General features: G+C 40.5%; 1 protein-coding gene across 1 annotated transcript in view; it reads right to left on the bottom strand.

Annotated features, from left to right (window-relative positions):
* LOC120046590 (AT-rich interactive domain-containing protein 5B-like) overlaps positions 1-27,287 on the bottom strand; it is a 69,950-nt gene that overhangs the window by 2,781 nt on the left and 39,882 nt on the right. Inside the window, exons 5-9 of the mRNA XM_038991955.1 lie at positions 16,968-17,098; positions 16,273-16,513; positions 10,530-10,582; positions 8,898-8,995; positions 7-220 (exon numbers count right to left, since the gene is read on the bottom strand). Of these exons, the coding sequence (XP_038847883.1) occupies positions 7-220; positions 8,898-8,995; positions 10,530-10,582; positions 16,273-16,513; positions 16,968-17,098 (737 nt within the window). The remainder of the gene's footprint in view (positions 1-6; positions 221-8,897; positions 8,996-10,529; positions 10,583-16,272; positions 16,514-16,967; positions 17,099-27,287) is intronic.

Below are 27,287 nucleotides of genomic sequence, written 5' to 3'. Positions count from 1 at the left end.
ACGGACCTGTGAGAGCTCCCGGCTTTTTGCTGTGTCGTCGCTCTCTCTCTCCTTCCTGGCCACCTGCCTCTGGTTTAGTCCACCTTTAGGTCGTTTCGCTGTGACCCCTTTGGGTTTGGCACCCCCCTCTTGGGCCCCATGCTCCTGTTTTTTGGGTTTGGCTGAGGGGAGGGGTTTGTCCTTCTCTCCTTTGGTGTACCTCTCATAGGGTAGGAGGAGCCTGGAAAGGTCAGAGGGGAAGAGACTGAGTTAACCTTAACCTGAAACAAAGTTAAGGCTATAAATGTATCACCTCTTAGGAATGCTGTTACACACCCTGCCCATGTAGCTACAATGAAAAATGTGGAAAAATCAACACATTTTTAAAGATTAACAACTACGCAGTCTCTCATAAGTGGTGCAAGGAATAAAACTGCTAAGTTCAATCAATTTATAAGAATTCCCCCACACACGATTACCTCTGCATGTGTTTATTGGGTGTCAACATTTCGGGTTTGGGACCTTTTTCAAGACATGACAGTCAATAATGAAAAGGTCCAACTTATATTGTAAGAGGACATTCACTCTAGGAAGTTATATCTAGATAAACCAGAGATGCTAGGCCTACAACTGTGGCATAGACAAAGACACATAACTTGAATTACATCTGAAATTCTGAAAGGAACTTTCAACCTTAATTTTGACACTTGACTGACCAGAGTACACTGGTGGTGGGCGTGAGTCAGTTAGTATAGACTATAGAGCATGCTTCAACACAGAGCTGGTATGTGCTGAGAGAGCTGGGGAGCCAACTAACACCTGGCATAGGGCCAGGAGATGAGGCAAGGCTGAGGCCCCCAGTGAGGGCGTGTTAATCTTTACATCACATTACCAGGGAAACAGTTAACACACTACAGCTGCTAGAGTAACTAAAAAAACATCCATTCTGACTGAGCTGTGCTGTTGATGAGACTACAGGGCGGGTTCTGACACCATGGGGGTTATTATCACCAAGGTCTTATCAAATGTGTGAAACAATATAAGGACTGACGAAAATGCTGAGAAAAACATGTGGCATACTCTAGGTTAAACACCACAAAACATTACAGTATCAAATATCGAAAGGAGGTACCAGCCAGTGATGAAATGTTCAATATTATTTTGGAAAGCCTCGCCCTACCCATTCCTTTGTGAGGCCAGCTTTCATGATAGCAATCCAAATGCTATTAGGAAACAACTTAGGCATGAACAGGTTCTCATGTGTGCACATTAAGTAGTTGCTCAATTCCCTTTTTAAGGGACATTGTGGTAGAACAAACAAGGAATCATTAGTGGTTCGCTTGTTCATAAACAGAAATTCCTTTAAAGTACCAGTGCAGTCTAAAACTAGATTCCCTGTGTTTTATATATATTTCCACACTGTGAGGTAATTATGATCATGCCCTTTTAGTGTAACAGCTGTTTGAAAAGACCACTTGAAATTTCAGTCTGTTTTGGCCTGCCTGGTGACATCACGACACTCGCACGACAGTTGCCCCCCTTGAAGCAGGGCAGTGTAAGCAGAATTGTCTCATTGAGCAATTTTTTTTGTTACCTTTATTTAACTATGCAAGTCAGTTAAGAACAAATTCTTATTTACAATGACGGCCTCCCCCTGCCAAACCCTAACCTGGACGACGCTGGGCCAATTGTGCGCCGCCCAATCACGGTACAGCCTGGAGTCGAACCCGGGTCTGTCATGAAGCCTCTAGCACTGAGATGCAGTGCCTTAGACCGCTGTGCCACCCGGCAGCCCATTCTATATGAGCTAACACTCATACAGTATAAATGGTAATAGCAGAGCAATGTTTTTTAAAAGGCTGAAATGTATACACATTTTCCTAATATCTGAGACTTGTTTTATTGAGTTTTTACCTGATAATGCAGTAACAGCCTGTTACATTCTGAAATTGTTACAGTAGCTGCTGGCTGCACTGAGCCATGTAAAACTATGGAAGCTCATCCCCACCACCAAACACATGTCAAATGCAGATCATACAAATAGGATATGTTTTTTCATTGTAACATTGTGTGGACATTTCAGAGGTGGCACCACAGGTCCCTGAGTGGTGGGGGGTAAATTGTTTTCCTGGGGCACAGAGTTTTACCCGATCGCGTAGTAACCTAAACAACTCCGGACCCTAGTTGTAGCATACAACATAGTAATAAATCAGCTGTAAAAACAAAAATTTTATATGGGCTATGATGGGACCAGATCATTTTTATAATCGACTCATCTGGTTAAAAAAAACTGGCCCTAGGGAGGATGAAAACATTAAAACCCTTTACACAGACAGAGACAACAACTGCAATTGGACAAAAACTAACTGGGCTGAGGTCGCTGTATGCAGGGTGGCATCGTGTAGGCCTTTGCATCTGTAATTAAAAAGATACTGTGTGAGTATGTCATCACTGTTGATTGACTTAATTCCAATCAATCATTTTGGATTAAAAAGGCCGAGGTAGCCTAGCCACCGAAGTGTGAATATAAACCACATTTGATCACATTCTTATTTTCTCAGAACACAAATAAATGGGCCTATTTTAATCTATAAAAACAGAGCTTAGGCTATAAAAACATGACGTTACGTTTCCCCTGGCCAGGCCCAGATGGGATCAGAGTGCATAGGCTTCTCTAGGCTATCTGCAGCTGTGGTTGTTATCAGGAGGCTACAGTTGATCAGACTGAAGCACAGACTAATTGTGCACGTTGACAAATCATGAGGCATTTTATTCTTTGGTGGCGGGTATGCCCTTCCATATAAAACAGCTTGTTGTGGTGAATTCACTTATACCCACGGTTTCAGTCGCAATTTGCTTTTACCACATGATGTTTTGCATGATATTGATAAAAATGAAGCCTAGTTTGGGGGTTAATCGTACATTTTTGATAGGCTAACGTTAATTGATGAAGACATGCTGTTAGCAACTCTGTGCTTTTGTATTGAAGCTAAAATGTAATGAGTGTAGCCTACAGATGAGAAAATAAACCCTTTGTCTGCACATATAGTACCAGTCAAAAGTTTGGACACCTACTCATTCAAAGGTTTTTCTCTATTTTTACTATTTTCTACATTGTAGAATAATAGTGAAGACATAAACTATGAAATAATGCCAAGAGTATGCAAAGTTGTCATCAAGGCAAAATATTTTGATTTGTTTAACCCTTTTTTTGGTTACTCGATGATTCCATACATGTTATTTCAGATTTTTGATGTCTTCACTATTATTCTACAATGTAGAAAATAGTAAAAAATAAAAAAAATAAATGGAATGAGTAGGTGTGTCCAAACATTTGACTGGTACTGTTACATGTGTGAATTGTTGCATTATTCAAGAGTGTAATATGGTTTGGTTGCATTATTCAATAGTGTGATATGGTTTAGAAGAACATTTTCTGTCATTGTTGAATATTTTGTGCTTACTGTGATATTTACGGTCAATTTGAGCTGTGGACCAAAAATGTTGCGTTGCCAGCCACAACGTAAGGCAAGGATGTAATGTGAATTGAAAAGTAGTATTATCTTTCACCACCCTGCTCCTCAGACTCTCCTTTACACGGTATCTTGTAATGGGAATAGGGCCTAAGAAAGAGAGTTCCAAACCTCTCTGCCAATAACATCTAGTTTTCAGTTTTCCCCTCCCCACTCAGACCACTCCCTGACACTCCTAGCAAAATTCTTGCGTTAGAAATTGCTCTTTTATTTGAAAACAATCACAGTAAGGTACTTAATTGTTACCGAGAAATTTGATACTGGGGTAAAAACGGCTGCATTGGTTCAAGCGGCTCAGTGGGATTTCTCAGAACCAAACTGCTGGCAGCAGAGGCAGTAAAACTAAATTTCATACAGCTGGCACCGGGCCCCAGGCCAAGAAAGGAAATGTACGATTAAATGTGACTTATTTGAAAGAGGGAGAAGGAGAAAATAGAGACGGCGAGAGAGAGAAGAAAGACAGATGTTAATGGAGTGAAAAAATTATTCACCATAAACCACTGCACCATTGAGAAATAATGTGGTGAACTCGACGTGACTTACTGTATAAATAGAGTAAAGAAAATAGGGAGCAATTTCATATACACTCACATTTCAAGTCTGCAAAGATACTGTACCATCTGCTGTAAGAATGAACACCATGCCTTTCTGAGTTTGGCGTCTAGCAATACCAATTACAAATCAGTATCTATCAGCAGACATGGATTAGAATGAAATAATCCTGCATTGAGTTTTAGGAGCTAGGCTACAGACGAAGACACAAAGTTCTATTGGATCAGTCGGGGGCTAAACTTACTGTTTAGAGTTAGAATAATAGAATACACAAAGTGCAATTTTGAAATTTGGTTTTGCATCTGCAGTTTTTCTATTGTTATGTCAGTCACTAACAGTCAGTCAATTAGCCCAAGTCAGCTAATTTTTTCGCTTAGGGCCCCCAAAAGGCTAGGGATGGCTCTGACTGCAAGTGTGGATATGGATGTGGATATGCAAACGCACGAGCGAATGCGTTCTCTCATGACGAAATCCGATTTTTTTGTGGCCCCCAACCCCATCAAAGTTGCCCTGCCCTACATTAATTCTCCAGAATGCCACTGAGAGGTGGGGGTACCGTCCATACTGGTGTGCTTGTCACATCTCAGTGGAACATTCTCCTTTAAATCCATGTTACATCACAATTGTTAAACTCAATATTCCAGACAGTCTTTTATTTTATTTATTTATTTTTGGAAATTAAAAAAAAAGTAACACTGTTCTTTTAGCACGGCAGGATTATTTTCTGCTTCTCTGTTGCTGAACAGTTAACTATGAAAACTCACATAATAAATAGCACCCAGTGACTCTGTAAAAGACCGATAATAAGTACAGGGAGAGCATATAACATTCTCCTGATCACATAATACAGCAATGATAATACAATATGACTTATGTAAGTAGTAATTTCCTGAAAGCAGGGGGCCGGGTAGGGTGTGCAATCGAGAGGCCATGAAAGGAATTCAGTCCACATGTGAAGGCAGCAGGGAGGCTCTTTGCACAGTAATAGGCTACATTTATGTAAATATAGGGCTTTCTCTTATATAAATCCTTGGTTGAGTTCAAAGCAGGAAATGCCTCTCAGGAACACTTCTCGTAATGAATATCACAGGCAATATCAAAATCAAATGCAACATACTTTCCTGCACACTAGAGGGCAGAATGAGCACAACATGACATGGAAAAGTCAATGAGGGAATTACTCAATGAGGGAAGGAGAGCTTACATTTTTGTGAGGTCAATAAATACTTAACTTCCGCTCATGGCTATTCATCATTGAGCCTTTACATGAGCAGCCATTTTCTATGATGTTCATGGTAGATTTGAGTACGTAACCTATCCACTAATAAAAAATTTAAAGGTTCAATAGGCAAAGGAGACAGACAGTGATTTCTCTAGCATATTGGAATGTAATTAGGCTAAAGACATTTCTTAGTATAATGTATTGTTGTAAGATTATTTGGAAATCAATACAATTGTAATTCAGTGACATAGTCAATTGAGCATGTCTGTCCCATTAAAATAATGCACTTACATGCCAAACAAGCAAATAGGTTTTTATCAACAATTAGCTGGTCTGTCATCTGAGTTAAAGGGGATTTACCTGTGGAATCCAAGAAATGCCTAAGTCACCAAAGCGCCGGAAAACCCCTATAGGCTATTTCATTCAGTACTTTTCCTGGTGCTGATAATTTGAGCTGGCGTTCTGTTAAGTTCAGAGGTTTTCTTAATGCGTTAACGGATCCCTATTTTGGGATAGTTTTAAAACAACCTCTTGAAGAGAAGAAGCATAACATAAAATACATATTCATCACCAACTGTTATGTTTAGGCTGCTTCAAAGAACTGGCAAAACAATAACTCCTGTCTGTACAAAAGCAAATACCAATCTTCAGAGCCGAGTCAGAGCGGGATAAACAGACATTGTTCCCTAAGCTTTGGAAAGATTTGGCTTCAAAGCCTCTCTTTTGTAGAAAGTCAACCACTTCAAGTGATCCTGATTCACACAGTTAAACAGGGCAGTGAAAGGCCTTTTGTCGAGTCTGGAAATACCAGATCTAAAAATGACCTTTACCATTCCCCCAAGGCTAAACTACATTCAACTGCACACAGCTAACCTTAATCATGACAGGTGTTGGGCAATGGATGGTAAGTGTTTGTATTAACTGCTAGATATTATGTCTGTTGTTCACTGTGTAGAACATTATGTTCTTCAATCCAATCTCAACATTAGGAACAGATTTATAATATAGTGAAAAGAGTCTGTTCATCATTATACATCAACATAAATCACATGAACTGTTCCTAAGCCAATGGCAAGAATGTTTAAAATAATACTGTGACTTGTTATCAGTATTTCCAAATGTCTAACTCTGCAAGTATGGCACAATTTGCAAGCCCCTAAATGCAAACACTAGGTTAAAAAGCCTAGTATATTTCATGTGGGTTAGTTATTTCTTTGTTGTGCCAGGTGAATGAGGAGGGAGAGCAATCAAACTTCATTCATCTAAGTGCTATCACAGCTGCAATCTGTCCAGTAGTTTTTTCCTATAGCTTGTCATTTTAGGTTCTTACAGCAATGTGTTTTTTTAAACTCATGTTGTAGATTTGTAATAAAGAGACTTGAGTGTTGCATAGAGGAACAAGAAGCAACACAGAGTAAGGGCTGTGTTTAGGATTTAGTCTACTCTAACATGATCCACGGGGTGGCGACTTGCCAAGTTGTTCCAATTTGTCATGAGCCTATACACTGTGGGATGCATTTTCAATTTGAGGTGCAGCTTGAGTGAGTGCAGACGCACACCAATACCAGGAGGAATGCATAAAAGAATCAATGATATCGTCTGCAATGTATGCAAAAGAATCCAACCCTGTATCCAAACCAAATAAATATTCACACTCTAGTGTGTACATGTGGTTATTCATCAGATAAAAAACTGACATTACCTGGTATATTAACTAATATGAGTGGAATTTATTGTTATTTGTTGTACTCTGTACGACCTCTGAGAAAATAATTCTCAATTGCCTCCACTGTTGCCATGGATATTCCCCCCTGCAATTACATAAAAAATCCTATGCATGGCAGGCATTAAATCTGCATTAACACAGGAACTATCAGAGTGACAACATGTACAGTATAAATGTAATGTTTCTGTAGCAGTAGCAGCTCACACAAAGTGAGAGCTTAAATAACTAACGGCAGCAAAAAGCCACTGACCTGTATAATCAAAGAATCAGCATGAAGCGGCATGCAGGGAGAGAATGCAGCAGTCTATTTCAAGGTTATTGATGCCATCTTTTCATGACCTCATTTTTAATTCAGGGAGCAGAGCTCTGACAGCTAATCTTGGGAAACGGTTTAAATAAATATCATTAAAGCTTTCCCAGCTGGAGCTTTAGACCTTGGGTTGGACGTTAAATATAGATTGTTCCCTTTAAGCTAATGCACAGTAGAATGGCTGCAATGAGCAACTTTCCAAATGACAAGTACCTCAGAATGAACAGAACAAAAGATAACCTATGTTCTCTACTGCCTGCTGCTCAACACCATAAATACAGTCATTATTTCGATCTCTATCATTGAAAATAATTTCTCCAAGGCAACCGTTTCAGATGACTTCCATTAAAGAGGTAAATGGATAATGTGGATCATTTCAAATTGCAGTCAGGGCTTGGGGACATTCAAAGTCCCAAACAGAAGACCAAGATCAGCACGTTCAGTTAATATAGTGCAATTACAACCAAATGTTTCCACTACTTCTGACTTGGGGGGGGGGGGTAAATCAAAAGACGTTAGGATAAATGTTGCATGCTCTAGTTTAAATTACTTATTGTGTTCTCATTGCTGAGTAATCATTAAGGGAAAACAACGACGCCACCAGGGACCAAACACATACTTCACCAAACCGACAAACAGGGTCATTTATCATATACTTCCAAGGGAGAGAGAATAGCTTTGTTTCCTGAGCTAATACGATGAAGTTAATTGCCCTCCTAGCTGCTGGAATAGTGAGCCTCAGCTAAAATTCCCCTCCCCTGGCCTGTTTGGGTTCAGCTGAGATTTCCCGCTCTCTTTCTGACAGGGTGATATTCACTGCAGTGGGGATATTTTGGGGATGTATTGATTCAGCACAATTTCTCAGCTTTCTGTGGCTGTATTGAGAAAGGCCAGCGCAGCAGTCACACCTCACTGGTCCCCCCCAACCCCCTGTGCTGACACTGTCTATACCAGTCCTCCTACTCATGCAGGGCTAGGAAAGGGCTTTCAAAAGGCAGAGCAAATACAGTCCCTTCTGGCTGCACAGGAAGTTTATTAAGCTGCAGTGCTATTTGGTATAATCTAACTGCTCAACCATATTCAAGTATCCAATTTTGTATGAACTTGTACATAGAGCATAGATAAACCTACACATATTGACTGAGCAATTCAGCCTGACTGTTTGTCATTTGCCTAGATCTATACACATACTCACTATATGCATTCACAATATTGCTCTGCATGCCCTCTTTTGACACGTAATCTGTGTGTGCATGCATAATATCCTCAGGCTCCCCCAGGATCATATCCGTTTGCTGTCTGCTTTGGTTCAGACCCTCTCAATAAAAAAGGCTGGTTGGAGAGAGAGAAGTGTGAATGCTTTGGTGAATATAGCTGTGCTCTGTGTTAGTATGCATGGAGCAGCAGTGTGAGAGAGAGTCTGTGGACAAGGCTAAAGACATTCATGTCAGGAATAGGAAGGAAGCCTTACTTCCCTAAGCAGAGTTTACATACACCTGATACTGGGGCTGAGAGTAGCGCTCCTCTTCCTCCACTGCATTAGGAAAATGGGACAGGGCTTTGTTAATAACTCACCTCTCGTAGTGTCTTCGTGTGCATGTGGCGGCACTTGTGCTCCCTGGGTTTCCACCCAGCTCATCATATACATTTTTCCACTGTCTGCGAACTGTGATCTGAGAGAGAAAATTATTTTAATTATGCTGTATATAATTCTGTGATAGCATCTTTATAGATAGTATTAACCACTCACACTAGGAAAATGACTAACAAAGTTATTAAGTGTGCCACAGAGACAATAAAGAATTGTGTCTTTTAAGCCCAGATTGGCTGGGCACCAATTGGTGTATGACACTGAAATAAAATACATCAAATCACCATTCTCTGATGCAAAACCATCTCCATAATATGCCACCAGCTGTAGCTGGCTACTGCAGTCTCTACCTCAGCAGGGGCAAAACAGGGAAAAGTACAGTACAGTGGTAGAGATGCATTAAATGCCTCCCGAGTGGCGCAGTGGTCAAAGGTACTGCATCGCAGTGCTAGCTGCGCCACTAGAGATTCTGGGTTCGAGCCCAGGCTCTGTCGCAACCGGCTGCAATCGGGAGATCCATGGGGTGGCGCACAATTGGCCCAGCGTCGGGAGGGTTTGGCCGGCAGGGATGTCTTTGTCCCATCGCGCACTAGCGACTCCTGTGGTGGGCCGGGCGCAGGGAACGCTGACATTTTGTGACGTTTTTATTCGTTTTGGTCTTCAGCAATGTTTATTTTTAGGCTGTTAATGCACACAGAAAACTTTCTCGAGGCAAGCTGAAGTCGGTAGCCAAAGTCTACACCCCTTTGTTGGTGATTGGTCAACAGTAGGGATTCTTCAATGAAGTGTTTGTTGTAATTCAACAAGAGACAAATTGTTTATGTCCATTTTTTCACTTGAGAAATACCGAACCAAACACCTTGGTTAGATGTAAAATTGCTCTACTAAGATCACCTCGGCAAAAACATCAAAATTAACAACAGATTTCTTGAGTTATCTTAGATTAATTCTGACTATTTTAAGGAAGTGTATACTGACTAAGGCGTCTCAAGATGGACAAATATCTATTGCTGCTCTTCCCATTTTCAGGGCAAACTTTTAAAGGAGTATGTGAGCACACTCATTTGTTCAAACCGAAGCATGCAGAAGACTTAAGATGCCAGAGAGTGATGAGTTATACCATTAAATACATACTGTAGCTACACAAACCAACCACATGGCTTCCTGCTCACAAAGCAAGCATGAAAGTGATAATCAGCTGTAGATAAAAAGCCTTCAAAGGAAACAATTACATGACGTTTCCTGTTTATAGTTTGGCGGCTCGTCTCTCTCTATGACTATATGTGACTAACGAACTAACCAATATTCACAATGCATTTACTCTTCACATCAAAAGATGTAAGAATTTTGGAAACACTTCCCAAATTAGTACTGAACAAATGTGAGGTATGCTGCCAAGTGAAAGGTCCCCGTTCTGCTGTCTCACTGTATATAATAGACAGCTTGATTTTAGAGCCTCAACATGGGAAAATAATGACAGACTTCACAAATTTCCCTGAAATGGGAGGGTAACGTGTTTTCCCCTTAGAGGGGGTTTAAAACAACGGTATCATTTTGCGAAATGTGGGCCTGACCAAGATTGTGAAGTATGGCGCAGGACATATGTAAACACTTACCAACTCATATCCTCCGAGTTTCTGAGCAGCTTGAAACATAGTCCAAAGGTTTACTGTTAGAGGGACAACAAACAGGGAGATCAATGGTATTCAGTCAGATCAACAAATGCAAATATACTGTCACATACACTGCATTCGGAAAGTTTTAGACATTATTGCAAATGTACAGTACCAGTCAAAAGTTTGGATACATCTACTCATTCAAGGGTTTTTCTTTATTTTACTATTTTCTACATTGTAGAATAATAGTGAAGACATCAAAACTATGAAATCACACATATGAAATCATGTAGTAACCAAAAAAGTGTTAAACAAATCAAAATATATTTTATAATTGAGATTCTTCAAAGTAGCCACCCTTTGCTTTGATGACAGCTTTGCACATACTTGGCATCCTCTCAACCAGCTTCATGAGGTAGTATTTTATTTAACTAGCCAAGTCAGTTAAGAACAAATTCTTATTTACAATGACGGCCTACTTGTAAAGCCCCCCCGGCCAAACCCTCTGCTAACCAGGACGACACTGGGTCGATTGCGGGACTCCCGATCATGGCGGGTTGTAATACAGCCCGAGATCAAACCTGGGTCTGTAGTGACACCTCTGAGATGCAGTGCCTTAGACCGCTGTGCCACTCAGGAGGCTCACCTGGAATACATTTCAATTAACAGGTATGGCTTGTTAAAAGTTAATTTGTGGAATTTCTTTCCTTCTAAATGCGTTTGAACCAATCCATTGTGTTGTGACAAGTTAGAGGTGGGATACAGAAGATAGCCCTATTTGGTAAAAGACCATGTCCATATTATGGCAAGAACAGCTCAAATAAGCAAAGAGAAATGACAGTCCATCATTACTTGACATGAAGGTCAGTCAATACAGAAAATTTCAAGTGCAGTCGCAAAAAACATGAAGCGCTATGATGAAACTGACGCTCATGAGGACCGCCACAGGAAAGGAAGACCCAGAGTTACCTCTGCTGGATCAGTTCATTGGAGTTAACTGCACCTCAGATTGCAGCCCAAATAAATGCGTCACAGAATCAAGTAACAGACACATCTCAACATCAGCTGTTCAGAGGAGACTGCGTGAATCAGGCCTTCATGGTCGAATTGCTGCAAAGAAACCACTACAAAAGGACACCAATAATAAGAAGATACTTGCTTGGGCCAAGAAACACGAGCAATGGACATTAGACCGGTGGAAATCTGTCCTTTGGTCTGATGAGTCCAAATTTGAGATTTTTGCTTCCAACCGCCGTGTCTTTGTGAGACGCAGAGTAGGTGAACATATGATCTCCGCATGTGTGGTTCCCACCGTGAAGCATGGAGGAGGTGGGATGGTGTGGGGGTGCTTTGCTGGTGACACTGTCAGTGATTTATTTAGAATTCAAGGCACACTTAACCAGCATGGCTACCACAGCATTCTGCAGCGATACGCCATCCCATCTGGTTTGCGCTTAGTGGGACTATCATTTGTTTTTCAACAGGAAAATGACCCAAACCACACCTCCAGGCTTTGTAAAGGCTATTTGACCAAGGAGAGTGATGGAGTGCTGCATCAGATAACCTGGCCTCCACAATCACCCGACCTCATCCCAATTGAGATGGTTTGGAATGAGTTGGACCGCATAGTGAAGGAAAAGCAGCCAACAAGTGCTCAGCATATGTGGGAACTCAAGACCGTTGGAAAAGCATTCCTCATGAAGCTGGCTGAGAGAATTCCAAGAGTGTGCAAAGCTGTTATCAAGGCACAGGGTGGCTACTATGAAGAATCAAAAATGTATTTTCATTTGTTTAACACAGTTCTTTTTGCTACTACATGATTCTAAATGTTTTATTTAATCGTTTTGATGTCTTCACTATTATTCTACATTTTAAAAATAAAGAAAAACCCTTGAATGAATAGGTGTGTCCAAACTTTTTGACTGGTACTGTTGTCACAACTTCAGCCGAAGTCTGTCCCTCTCCTTGTTCGGGCGGCGTTCGGCGGTCGACGTCACCGGCTTTCTAGCCATCGCCGATCCACTTTCATTTTCCATTTGTTTTGTCTTTGTTTTCTACACACCTGGTTTCTATTCCCCAATTTACATGTTCATTATTTAACCCACTGTTTCCCCCATGTTGGTGTGCGTGTTTATTTATTATGTTCAGGTTGTATCTTTATGGCTGGTATTGTTTGCCGGCCGGGTTCGTTATTATGCCCGTTATTTACGAGTGACCGGTATTTTCATGCACCTTTAGTATTTGTTTTATACTGGTGCAATTCGTGGAATAAACTACCTTGTACACTCATCTCTGCTCTCCTGCGCCTGATTCCATGCACTAGTTACCCACAGCCTGACAACTGTATATAAAAACCCCCTGAAATATCACATTTACATATGTATTCAGTACTTTGTTGAAGCACCTTTGGCAGCGATTACAGCCTCAGGTCTTCTTGGGTATGACGCTACTAGCTTGGCACACCTGTATTTGGGGAGTTTCTCCCATTCTCTGCAGATCCTCTCAAGCTCTGTCAGGTTGGATGGGGAGCGTCGCTGCACAGCTATTTTCAGGTCTCTCCAGAGATGTTTGATCGGGTTCAAGTCCGGGCTCTGGCTGGGCCACTCAAGGACATTCAGAGACTTGTCTGCATTGTCTTGGCTGTGTGCTTAGGGTTGTTGTCCTGTTGGAAGGTGAACCTTCGCCCCAGTCTGAGGTCCTAACCTGCTCCAGAGCTCTTTTCCTTAAGGATCTCTCTGTACTTTGCTCCATTAATCTTTCCCTCGATCCTGACTAATCTCCCAGTCCCTGTCGCTGAAAAACATCCCCACAGCATGATGCTGCCACCACCATGATGCTGCCACCACCATGCTTTACCGTAGGGATGGTATTGGCCAGATGATGAGCGGTGCCTGGTTTCCTCCAAACTTCTTCCATTTAAGAACGATGGAGGCCGCTGTGTTCTTGGGGATCTTCAATGCTGCAGAAATGTTTTGGTATCCTTCCCCAGATCTGTGCCTCAACACAATCCTGTCTCGGAGCTCTATGGACAATTCCTTCGACCTCATGGCTTGGTTTTTGCTTAATTGAATTTACCACAGGTGGACTACAATCAAGTTGTAGAAACATCTCAAGGATGATCAATGGAAACAGGATGCACCTGAGCTCCATTTCAAGTCTCGTAGCAAAGGGTCAGAAATTCTTATGTAAATAAGGTATCTGTTTTTTATTTATAATACACTTGAAAAAAAATCTAAACCTGTTTTCACTTTGTCATTATGGAGTATTGTGTGAGATTGATGAGGATTTAAAAAAAAAAAACTTTTTAGAATAAGGCTGTAATGTAAAAGAATTTGGAAAAAGTGAAGGGGTCTGAATACTTTCTGAATGCACTGTAGCTACATAAACTACTGTAGATACAGCCTAACACCTAGCTAGCTCTGTAACACTTCAGCTGAAGGGGATTTGAATAAACACCATTATGAGCATCAAGTATTACTTGACATGTTAGCACTCGTTACCAATGTTGGCTCAAATGCCAATGCCATTTTGCATAGACTTTTACATGCAAATATCCAATGACAGATGATATCACATGTATTAGAGTGGTTGTGTAGCATAGTGATTAGGCAGGTGATCAAAATCCAACAAAGACCCTTTCAGATGAAGCTTGAAATCATTCCATCTCTGACAGTACATTTCCCCGCAAACAATGAACCCACTTTATTGTGCAATTTTCCAAACAATGACATTTGTATCTGCTTTCTGTAACATCATTGTAACATCATTTTTATATGAAGACCTATAAATAAGGAAGGTTCGCCTAGGGAGAAATCCATCAAAATTCAATCTTTGCGTACACAAAGGCTTGCATTTTTCAAAATGACATTTTCCTATCTCTGCATTTGACAGCATTGATTTTTCCTTTCTCCTCTTCCGTGGCTGTTGTCAATGAACATGCAGAATAACAAAGGAAGCTGGGTGGGTTCTATTTGAACTGCAGAGTGGCATTGTGTTTTCAACTGGATAGCAGCTAAGGCCTATTAATGGGGTTGTTATGCATAGACTGTAATTACCACAATAGCAAGCAGAATTAGGAAGCACAGAAAAGAGAAAGAAAATAAGAGAATACTTCTTTCTTAGATTACTTACTGCCTGTTTTTTCTCTAATTCACTCTATTCAACAGGGCAATTATCACAGAGATAAAAATGGCAAAACAGACTAAACACAATGTAGACTAAAACAGACAAGTTCAAACAGGTAAATAATAAACAAGGCAAAAAGAACCTCTCTAAAGGCAGCCTGAAATAATGTGCATCACCTCCCCCGCCCAACACACGAAAACCAATTCCCCAACTCCTCATTCTCCTATTTGCGACTAATGCAATTTAAAATGTGCAATGTGATGTCAAACTGTACCAACACTGACACACACTCCCAGCCCCCTCCTTGTACATTCAGAATGTGGTACCAACACTGGGAATAGCTGTTTGTTCAAGTGAATGGAATATAATGAAACCTCTTTTTGTCATGTGGCTTTTCTTCTTCTGAAGTTCATTTATCTTACGTCCTGTGCAGCGAGCAGGCACACTGCTAAAGCTAAATAGAAGGCAAAGAAGACCCAAAGAAGCTTCCTTTCTGGTGGAACAGATAACAAACTTTGAGCTGGAGCTATAGCATTGCCCTGTGTAGAATATGCCATTAAAATAAAGGGGATAGATTGGCCGATTCACTTACAGTATTTCACCTGTATCTGCAATGCTCTGTCTGCCCTAGATTGTGCTTTAGAGGAAGTGGAATTGGTAGCTCTGTGTGCATTTCAGAGCCAATGGTTTAGAGAAGAATATGTCATTAAATGGCTTCTGTTAACAATCACACAAAGCATGTAGGAGGCACATTGAAAGAGGACAGGAATACATGTGTATTACCGTTCGACAATCCAGTGCTTTAAAACAGTTGTTTTCTTAATTATAGACCACTCATAAAAGCAAATCCAAAAACACAATTTCCATAACAGGAAAGTTTTGCTTTGATACTTGAGGCTATTGCAGTGACTGAAAGGAATCATGAAAGCTGATTGCGTCTGAGCATATTTTGTAGTAGTTCTATTTTTTTAAACAGTCAAGTTGCCAAGGACAAGTTTAAATTGCATTATTGGAAGCTTTAATGAGTCTTGCTTGGTTTGTAATTCAGATCATGTACTGTATGTAAAACAGTTGGCGTTATGCTTCGATTCAAACGATGCTATGCTGTAGACTCAGTAACTACAATATGCATGCATACTGAGTCACTATCATATCATCTCAACCACATTGGCCAACTTAAGAACAGCCTCTTTGGTGTGAAGATGACGTCTCTTTCCAAATATCTATATGGGGTTTAATCGTGAACCACAGCTTACATTTGTATAGAGAGACTAACATGTAAAACAGCTCACCTCTTTTTGTATTGAGTGAATTGCACCACAATGACGCATGGCTGTGCCGAGAAATAATATTGAATGACGGTTCTTGTATGGTTCTCTATATAAGGCATAATCTTCCCTAGCATGTGAAACCTCATGGTTGTGAAGTGAAACATTCGACCTACATAAGAAGCGTTTGATCTGAGCGAGATGTGTTTCCCATGCATGCGACGCTCTGACAGTGTGAGAAGAAGCGTTATGGACCCACATATGATGCTTTTTACAGGACCTGGTGTGTGAAGATTATATATCTTATATTCAAAGCTTATATGAATATAAAAGGAAGATATTTCACTCACTCTGCTTAAATCCCAGGAAGGGGATCCTATCGATAGGTGTGTCCCTCTCTTTCATGTACTTGTATAGGGCTACTAGGAAGGCCTGCTCGTCTGCACGACTCTCCTTTGATGATTCCTCGTCCTCCTCTTTCTCCTCCTTCTTCTCCCTCTCCACCTTCTCCTCCACAGCTGCCTGTTTACAGATCCTGGGTTTGGCCATTGTGCCCCTGGTGGGAACCGTCACATGGCAGTTAGGTTTTACCTGTAGGAAATATAAGAGTGGGAGTTGAAGGGTTAACATTCAACAGGAAGTGGGGGCTATTTAATGAATGCATGATTCTGTCAAAAGGATTATAATATCACTCTATATAAATCGCAACCTTTACATTTTTTATTAAACCAAACTGAAATAAAGGGAAGTGAATGGCGAAGGCACACAAAGATGGAGGAATTCAGATATGATGTCATTGTTTTAAACTGCGGCTAGTGACATAGGTCAATGTGCAAATAAACCAGCATAATCAAAAAAAAAATTGCAGTCTGAGAACTAGAATTGGGATCAAGTTTACTCTGCTAATGCATATACAAAAAAAGAGTAATGGAGAGCAGTGTATAATACAACGAACTTAGCAAAATAGGTATTTGTGGTAAGTACATGGGGGCCACCATCTTTATGCATGTCCGCTATTAAATCAAATGTTACATGAGTAGTGTACCTTGGTGGGAGACTTGTTCTCTGGGGTGCTGGGTTCTTGGGGTCCCTGAGGCCCCTGACTGTGGCCCTGGGAGTCCCTTCGCTGGGACACTGACAGTTTCTTCTTCCGTGGCCGACCCTTCAGGTTAGGGGCTGAGAGTATGGGGACAAACCATGTACTGGTTAGTATCCTAGTGACAATGTTTCTGGGGAAAGAAAGACACAACCACACACAGGGCCTAGGGAAGGAAGATAAGCAAGCTAATTCTGAATTATTTGTATAATAAGCATTTAGCAAATAAACATTTCCATTCTATGTTTCAGGAGTGTAGCACTATGTAAACATCTGAATAACAATTCCAATCCTCTAAAGTTAAATCCATGAGAACATTAGGTGATGTTGTTGCACAACACATACACTGATCTAATCATTATTTCCATTCTTATTTCCCTTGTAACTCGCTGATTTGAGACCTTCAATATTGTCAGTTATAAAACACATAAACCTGTCTGATTGGAGTCCTTTGTTAGAGGTATGCAGATAATTCCACAGTACACAAAGTATTTTCAAACCTCCAGAGTCTTTCTACGGTCACATTTTATGTCAACCACCAACTGTATTGTAACATCTTGGCAAGACTGCCTTCCACTGTAACAATAACAATGATAAACTAAAAGGAGAGAGGAGGCACTCGATTTGAGCCAGGTTAAGTCAAGTAGTTCAGAGCGACATTCCGTGTGCAATGACAATTAAATTACGTCCAAGGTTAGAGGCAGCCAGGGGAATCATTTTTTGCCGAATCAAATTCTCATCATGGTTTGAAGAAAAAAAATGTTAAAAAAACAAACCCCAATGAAATCAAGGAGGAAGTAATTACAGTTGGTGAACACTATTGTGACTCAATGACCTTTCACTTCACATTCTTTCCAAAACAGGCAGGAAAAAAGGCAAGGAAAATTACACCATGTTCTGTAATCAGCTTGGCAACTGCAAGTTTTCACAATACTTGGCCTGATTGTAATACAGGACAGTGCACTGTATTTTCTTTTTCTTTTCCCTTTCTTTCTATCTTTATTTCTTTCTCCCTCTATAAAGTTGAAGTCTTACAATACCCTGAAGTCCAATCCTTTGCGTAATGGATGACTCATGAATGTTAATACAAACGAGCTGACCTGAGCTCTACCTCATTGAGATTTGTTTTTCACCATGTGACATCAGTTTAAACAAGAGATTCCATATCTAAAACAGGCCTACATAGGAAAAAGTGCATAAATAATACTCTCAGGGCTCTATTTTTCAGCTGGGGTTAAGGAGGTGCTAGTGTCAAACACACGTTAGTTTGCAATTTCGTCATGTAAAAACTGGCATTTTCCAGCCCTAAAACCAGGTTCGGCCATTTATATGTCTTATATCAGCTCGCTTGCGCTCAGATAGGCAGGGTGGGAATATTTGAGGTGTGTCCTTAAAAACATGATCCAAAGTGCTAATTTCTGGCAGCGTTGTTAGGGATATTTAAGACCAACCAAAAGCTGGTTTTAGCGGTAATGCAGTTGGTTACAGTGCAATCGGAAAGTATTCAGACCTCCTTGACTTTTCCACATTTTGTTACATTACAGTCTTATTCTAAAATGGATTAAATAAAAAGAATGTCCTCATCAATCTACACAAAATACCCCATAATGAATAAGCGAAAACAGATTTTTAGAAATTTTTGCTAATTTATTAAAAATAAAAAACAGAAATACCTTATTTACATAAGTATTCAGACCCTTTGCTATGAGACTCAAAATTGAGCTCAGGTGCATCCTGTTTTCATTGATCATCCTTGAGATGTTTCTACAACTTGATTGCAGTCCACCTGTGGTAAATTCAATTGATTGGCCATGATTTGGAAAGGCACACACCTGTCTATATAAGGTCCCACAGCTGACAGTGCATATCAAAGCAAAAAACAAGCCATGAGGTCGAAGGAATTGTCCGTAGAGCTCCGAGACAGGATTGTGTCGAGGCACAGATCTGGGGAACGGGACCAAAAAATGTCTGCAGCATTGAAGGTCCCCAAGAACGCAATAGACTCCATCATTATTAAATGGAAGAAGTTTGGAACCACCAAGACTCTTCTTAAAGCTGGCCATCTGGCCAAACTGAATAATAGGGGGAGAAGAGCCTTGGTCAGGGAAGTGACCAAGAACCAGATGGTCACTCTGACAGAGCTCCAGAGTTCCTCTGTGGAGATGGGAGAACATTCCAGAAGGACAACCATCTCTGCAGCACTCCACCAATAAGGCATTTATGGTAGAGTGGCCAGACAGAAACCACTCCTCAGTAAAAGGCACATGACTGCCAGCTTGGAGTTTCCCAAAAAGCACCTAAAAACTCGCAGACAATGAGAAACAAGATTCTCTGGTCTGATGAAACCACGATTGAACTCTTTGGCCTGAATGTCAAGCATCACGTCTGGAGGAAACCTGCCACTATCCCTACGGTGAAGCATGGTGGCAACATCATGCTGTGGGGATGTTTTTCAGCAGCAGGGACTGTGAGACTAGTTAGGATCGAGGGAAAGATGAACGGAGCAAAACCTACTCCAGAGCGCTCAGGACCTCAGACTGGGGTGAAGGTTCACCTTCCAACAGGACAACGACCCTAAGCACACAGCCAAGACAACGCAGGAGTGGCTTCGGGACAAGTCTCAATGTCCGTGAGTGGGCCAGCCAAATCCTGGACTTGAACCCGATTGAACATCTCTGGAGAGACCTGAAAATAGCTGTGCAGCAATGCTCACCATCCAACCTGACAGAGCTTGAAGAATGGGAGAAACTACCCAAATACTGGTGTGGCAAGCTTGTAGTGTCATACCCAAGAATACTCGAGGCTGTAATCACTGCCAAAGGTGCTTCAACAAAGTACTGAGTAAAGGGTCTGAATACTTATGCAAATGTACTAGTTTTTTTTATTTTATACATTTGCAAACATTTCTAAAATCCTGTTTTTGCTTTGTTATTACGGGGTATTGTGTATAGATTGATGAGCGGGGAAAAAACGATTTAATAAATTTTAGAATAAGGCTGTAACGTAACAAATTGTGAAAAAAGTCAAGGGGTTTAAATACTTTCACGAATGCACTTAATAGTATGAATTTTGACAGCGGAAACGGAGCCTATCCAGCCGTGATGCACACTGCCCATATGCACATGGAACGAGAGTAGCCTAATGTGCTTTTGGTGCCTGTATACTTCGTATTTAGTAACATAAAAAACGTGTTTTTTTCCATTAAAAACCAAGCATATCCTCCCCTCCTCTCAATTAAGTTGTTTTTCTTCTGACCATTGCAATCACGTTGTAGTCAAAACTGTTGATAAAAGGTTTGGCTCCTGAGACCGCTTGGAAATAAATCTTAATTATAAATTAAAATATAAAAGTGAGCTGACATTCCCTTTTTATTTATTCATTGCAGGCAGGCCCACATTATGTTAGCCTTGCAGGTCCCGTTTTGGACCTGCATAAAACCCCTTCCATGATGTGGGCTACGTGTCCACACCCATCATGAAATAAGAGATGAGAACCTCCGGTGAATACCGATGAACATCGTATTTAGAAGTTATCTGTAACCTGTAAAAATTGCTTGTTTTCCCAAGCCCTCCCTTAGGTCTACTATAACGAAGACTGGTTCAACAGCAATGTGTGTCTGTTTTTTATCCTGATGATTTTATGATATCATTATATTTTAAATGTATTTATTGTTGTTGTTTTCGTTTAATTGTATTACAACCGATCTTATTAGAACGATTCACCTTCCTGGTTTTATGCTTACCACGTCCGTGGCGTGCATGCAATGCAACTTCTGATATGCGAATGTGATCAGATCTGTAAGATGGTTCCGATTATGTTCATAAAACATAGGCCTATTTGGGAGCAGACCCTATATCAGTGTGAATGCTATAGAAGCCATGCAATTACTTAGAACAATGTGGACTGGATTCAAGTTAACTATTTATCCAAGATAGGTCTACATTTTGTTATTTAGTTTCTGTAAGATATTTAACAAACTATAACAGACTAACATTGGAATTGGAGTTGATTCCAAGGCAACATATAAAAGACCGTAAATACACAACTTGAAGCAACCACATATTTCGTCATGAAGCATGTTGATTGGCCAGTGCTTCGACACACGCACAACTTGTTTAGTCATCAAAACCCAGCCCTTTCGCACCCACGTCAGCAAGTACGCTGATAATTGTAATAGTGAAAATAGCTAAAATATTTCTGACACACCCCTGAACCTATAGAGCTACCGCCTGCGTTTAGAGTTACCATTGTGTTAGGTTTGTTAAAATAGAGCCCTCAATGTGGGTATTTTTTAGAAACCCAATCCGTAAGCTCATGACATTGAGCATATAACTCAGACGAGAACGTATTGTGTAATAACACTGTGTGCAGTGGACATTTCACAGATCAAATGCTGCAGATGTGAAGACTGGGAGATAAATGTTACATGCTGTTTATGATCACTATGGCTGAGATTTCCAGATTTCCAGATAGTGGTTTTAGAAGTTTGTTTGATTTTCACAGCAGTGTATCCTGGATGGAGGGAGTTGACACTTGATTTAGAAACTGATAATGCAATTCACTCTCAATTTATAACGTGTGATTTGGTTATAGTGAGAAAAATACATTTTGGGGCACAACTAATCGTGTGTGTTAACTCCTCTGACTACATCAGAGGTTTGTCTTTGAGCTGACTCCATGGGTTTGACATGGATCTGTCGACATCTGTGCTAGTTTAAAAACATCAGAAAGCCCCCCTCAGACTTTCAGCATTTCGACTTCAAATGAGCCTCAAGGTCAAGTGGAGGAATGTGAGGAATCATTTTATTATTCTGAGCCTGTATGCCACTGATCATGTTCCCTGATGGCAGTTACATAAGGAAACCTCTTCACAATAACACACAGGCATTAGGTCTGCTCTGGCTTTTTTGGGGGTCACTGACCTGACTTAAGGTTGAATTTGAAGGTTGCTGGTTCAAACCCCTGGAGGAATACACAGCTGTTTAAATGGCCAGCTGTAAAAAGTGGCAGAGATTTAGAGTGCAGGTCAAATGCATAAGTTACCTTGAATAAAAGCTTGCTCTCTTGGCAAAGACAGACATAAAATCACACCCTGGGGAAAATCCATCATTTCTGTCATTGAGCAGCACCCCGGAGGCATGAAAGTCACAATAAATTCAGCAGTGTTGCAAGCTGACAACTTGATCTTTAGATGCAGTCCAATGCTCCTCTTAATGTCTGACAGTACTTTGTCTAATTTCTCCAATTCAATTAAGAACTAGCACTTCATTATCATTCCGCGGACGCTTTGTTTGAAAAAGCCATTAGACACCTCAGAATGGGTTCTGACATTCCACATTGACAGTGTTGCCACGGGATCTGAAGAACACGCCAGCAGGGGACGTTCATCTGACAGATTCCCTGGGATTATGCAGCAATGAATATAAAGAACACTGTATAAAAGTGAAGAATAACATTCAACCTAAATACTACCATAATGATGTCTTGATAGCTTGAAATTATAGCTTCCATTCACATACTGTATGATCCTGTTTTGAACTATATGCACTATTTAAATCTGAGCTGGCATTGGTATATACTGTAGAGCGATGGTGCAATAACACTAAAATGCTTCCTTGCTAAAATACACTGCTGCTGCAACAACATCTTATGAAATACTACTGTACTCAGTGAAATAAAAATCCACAACCACATATAAATGAGCTGCACTCTTTACTGAATCACTACTGACGCAAGTGCCACTTTGACTCTTGGTCCAAAATAGCAACTTCTTTGTTTTTATTCCCACATGACGTTGAAACTAATTATAGGGCCTATATTTCATTGACGTCCAAATATGTTTTTGAGAGTCCGACATCTTCCCAGCAAAAGGGAGAAATGGTTTCACTACAACCCTGTGACCCAAATAAGGCCAAAGTTCATATACAGAGGAGGGAAGCACAGTGAAAAATCCTTCAGGCTGAAAATCCCCTCTGACTGCCAGTTGTGTGTAAAGTGTTGGGTATTATTAGAACAATACAAAGGAGCCTTCCGAGTGTGGCAGCGGTCTAAGGCACTGCATCGCTGTGCTAGAGGCGTCACTACAGACCCGGGTGCTAGAGGCGTCACTTGGTCCAGCGTCGTCCGGGTTAGGGGAGGGTTCGGCCGTGGGGGCTTTACTTGGCATGACTTGACCTTCGCCGCCCGCGCCCGTTGGGGAGTTGCAGTGATTGAGACAAGATCGTAATTGGGGAGAAAAAGGGGGTAAAAAACATGGCTAACATAAAGGCTAACAAAGCTAACAAAATACAAGGCTAACACAAAATGTTCAGAAAACCACAATTTCAGATGCCTCTAAATTGAAATGATACGATATATTTACAAAATGATAGCAATTGTAACAGATGACAAAGTTTTCCAAATCAGAATCAGAACTATTAAAGGAATGATTTATTATTACAAACTTATTATGAATTTAAGGTTTTTCAAATGTATTTCACTTCAGATAGTCGTGTACACTCGAATATTGGGAAGGTATTTCAGAAAAAAGGATTTGTTAGTGAACAGGCCATGAAGAATATAATGCAACCACAGCACAATACATCATTTTGTTGCTGAGAGCTATTCTACATTTAGTGAAGAATGTGGTTTGCTTATTCTCAGTAAACACTGGGGATGTTGACACACAACACATGCACATAATGCCAAGCATGCAAACGCGTTAGTACTTACTGTTCTTCCTTCTCACTAACCAGTGAAAGACAGTAAGATGGAGGAAGCAGGGCCAGCATTATGGGCAGGCTTTAAAGGGCCTGGCCTGCCCTACCATACCTCCTTGCCCATCCAAATAAAATATTCAAATATTAATCATATATTTGACTGAGACGTGCTCCGACAGAAAGACGCATCAATCTCAGATAAAGCATGCGAGCAAGCGAAACAGCGCCTCTCTGTCTCACTATGTGTACAGCATGTATCTGATGTTGTCTGGACAAAAAGAGTATGGCATGTCATACTATTTTTGTCCAGACAGTGTCAGATACATGGGTTACATATAGTGAGACAGAGGGGTGCTGTTTCGCTCACTCGGATGCTTACTCCAGTGAGATATTTTCAGCAGAGTGGAAGAGGCGAAGCAAGAGGGCTCACTCTCGCCAAAATCTGTCCAGAATAAGCGGTTCTATGGGATTAATATGCAGACCTAAACTTGTCGTCTGCTTTCCTGCCTTTGGGACAACCACTCCGAATGTTAGGGTGGAGACATGAGCATTTCGTCATTATATATACCGATCTCTGGTGTCAACCACTTGCGAATTGGAAAGGAATGTTGGCAGGTGCTGGCTTCCCCTAAAATAAATAGATATTTTGCCAAAATGATATAGTTACTCCTCTCTAAATAAAATACTTTACCAGAGAGCATGACTTAGCCACAAAGGATCATGAGCTTATTTTTTAAAAAAAAATAGCTGTTGATTATTTCAAATCGCAAGTACGTAGGCCTATGCCTATTTAAGAAGCGTGACATTTGGGCAGCGCACGTGGCAATAGGCCTAGCTGATTATTGAGTTGCGGGTCTCGGTGAAAAGCATCAAAATTAAGTGTGAAGATAATGTGTTTTGAGTATAATTTAAAATGTTGAGACAAGAAGAAGGGGAGGGGTGTGTGGCTAAGATACACTGTAAAAATAGAAAGTCTCAAAACACCATGATTGTGTAACGAAACCATGAAAAGTAATGCACTTAAGCTGAGATCTGGTGTTTGGAGGGTGTTTGAATGTCAACCCAATGTAAGTGTTTTAATAGACAGAATGTACTCAAACACCTAAAGTGGTTCTTCAACCTGAATATTGGTGTTTTTAAGAGAGTGTTGTGAAAACAATTTTAGGGTTTCAGTGCATGTAATAGGCATCATACAATCAATGGTTTAAAAATGCAAATGGTTCATAATCTAAATATTTATTGATGATTAGGGCCTATGGATAATATTTTTTGTGGAATTCCACCTTTATTTTTTCAATGCTTTATTTAGAGAGATTAGAAACAGGAGGGGCAGATAGTTGGACTTTTATCCACTCAACCACACAGCCACACTGTAAGAAATTATTCTGGGGTGAATAGAAATGTACAAAAAACATCTACTTAATATTTTTGGAAAATGGTGTGTAACTCAAAATGTTTATACTTTATGATTCTTTCACACAATGGTGTATGCATGTTTGAAGTAGTGATGCACCGATATTAAATTTTTGGCCAATACCGATATCCGATTTTTCCTTGCCAAAAAAAACGCTTACCGATATAATTTTTTTTGCAGCCTTTTAAGCATTCTAGTACAGTTAAGTAGTTAACACACACACATGGACGCAACGGTCTAAGGCACTGCATCTCAGTGAAAAAGGCGTCACTACAGTCCCTGGTTCGAATCCAAGCTCTATCACATCCGGCCTTGATTGGGAGTCCAATAGGGCGGCGCAAAATTGGCCCAGCGTCGTCCAGGTTTGGCCGGGGTAGGCCGTCATTGTAAATAAGAATTTGTTCTTAACTGACTTGCCTAGTTAAATAAAGGTTACACACACACACACACACAGCACTGTATTGTCCTCAAAGCGAGCAAAGAGGTTGTTTAGTTTGTCTGGGAGCAAGACATCGGGGTCCGCGACGGTGCAGGTTTTCTTTTTGTAGTCCGTGATTGACTTGCCATTGAATTGCGACTCTACTTTGTCTCTATACTGACGCTTAGCTTGTTTGATTGCCTTCCGGAGGGAATAGCTACATTGTTTGTATTCGGTCATGTTTCTGGTCGCCTTGCCCTGATTAAAAGCAGTGGTTCGCGCTTTCAGTTTTGGAGGAAAAAGGGGGAGGCTTGCAAGCCGAAGAACACCCTCCCAAACGTGAAGCACGGGGGTGGCAGCATTATGTTGTGGGGGTGCTTTGCTGCAGGAGGGACTGGTGCACTTCACAAAAATAGATGGCATCATGAGGCAGGATAATTATGTTGAAATATTGAAGCAACATCTCAAGACATCAGTCAGGAAGTTAAAGCTTGGTCGCAAATGGGTCTTCCAAATGGACAATGACCCCAAGCATACTTCCACAGTTGTGGCAAAATGGCTTAAGGACAACAAAATCAAGGTATTGGAGGGGCCATCACAAAGCCCTGACCTCAATCCCATAGAAAATTTGTGGGCAGAACTGAAAAAGAGTGTCCGAGCAAGGAGGCCTACAAACCTGACTCGGTTACACCAGCTCTGTCAGGAGGAATGGGCCAAAATTCACCCAACTTATTGTGGGAAGCTTGTGGAAGGCTACCCGAAACATTTGACCCAAGTTAAACAATTTAAAGGCAATGTTACCAAATACGAATTGAGTGTTTGTAAACTTCTGACCCACTGGGAATGTGATGAGAGAAATAAAAGCTGAAATAATTCATTCTCTCTACTATTATTCTGACATTTCACATTCTTAAAATAAAGTGGTGATACTAACTGACCTAAGACAGGGAATTTTTACTGGGATTAAATGTCAGGAATTGTGAAAAACTGAGTTTAAATGTATTTGGCTAAGGTGTATGTAAACTGCCGACTTCAACTGTAAAAATACATACAGTACCATACAGTTTGGACACACCTACTCGTTCCATGTTTTATTTTTATTTTTTTTAAACTATTTTCTACATAGTAGAATGTCTAATAGTACATAGCCTAATAGTAAAGACATCAAAACTATGAAATAACACATATGGAATCAAGTAGTAAAAAAAGTGTTAAACAAATCAAAATATATTTATATTTGAGATTCTTCAAAGCAGCACCCCTTTGCCTTGATGACAGCTTTGTACACTCTTGGCATTCTCTCAACCAGCTTCATGAGGTAGTCACCTGAAATGCATTTCAATTAACAGGTGTTCTTCGTTAAAAGTTAATTTGTGGAATTTCTTTCCTTCTTAATGTGTTTGAGCCAATCAGTTGTGTTGTGACAAGGTAGGGGTGGTATATAGAAGATAGCCCTATTTGGTAAAAGACCAAGTCACGTACAAGTCAAGTACACTAAACAAAAATATAAAACGATACATTCAACAATTTCAAAGATTTTACTGAGTCACACTTCATGTAAGGAAATCAGTCAATTTAAATAAATTCATTAGGCCCTAATCTATGTATTTCAAATGACTGGGAATACAGATATGCTATTGTTGGTCTCTGATACCTTAAAAAGGTAGGGGCATGAATCAGAAAACCAGTCAGTATCTAGTGTGACCACCATTTGCCTCATGCAGCGCGACAGATCTCCT

This window comes from Salvelinus namaycush, chromosome 4, assembly GCF_016432855.1.
Source record: "Salvelinus namaycush isolate Seneca chromosome 4, SaNama_1.0, whole genome shotgun sequence".
Lineage (NCBI taxonomy): Eukaryota > Metazoa > Chordata > Actinopteri > Salmoniformes > Salmonidae > Salvelinus > Salvelinus namaycush.
This window is presented reverse-complemented; position numbering and strand designations above follow the sequence as displayed.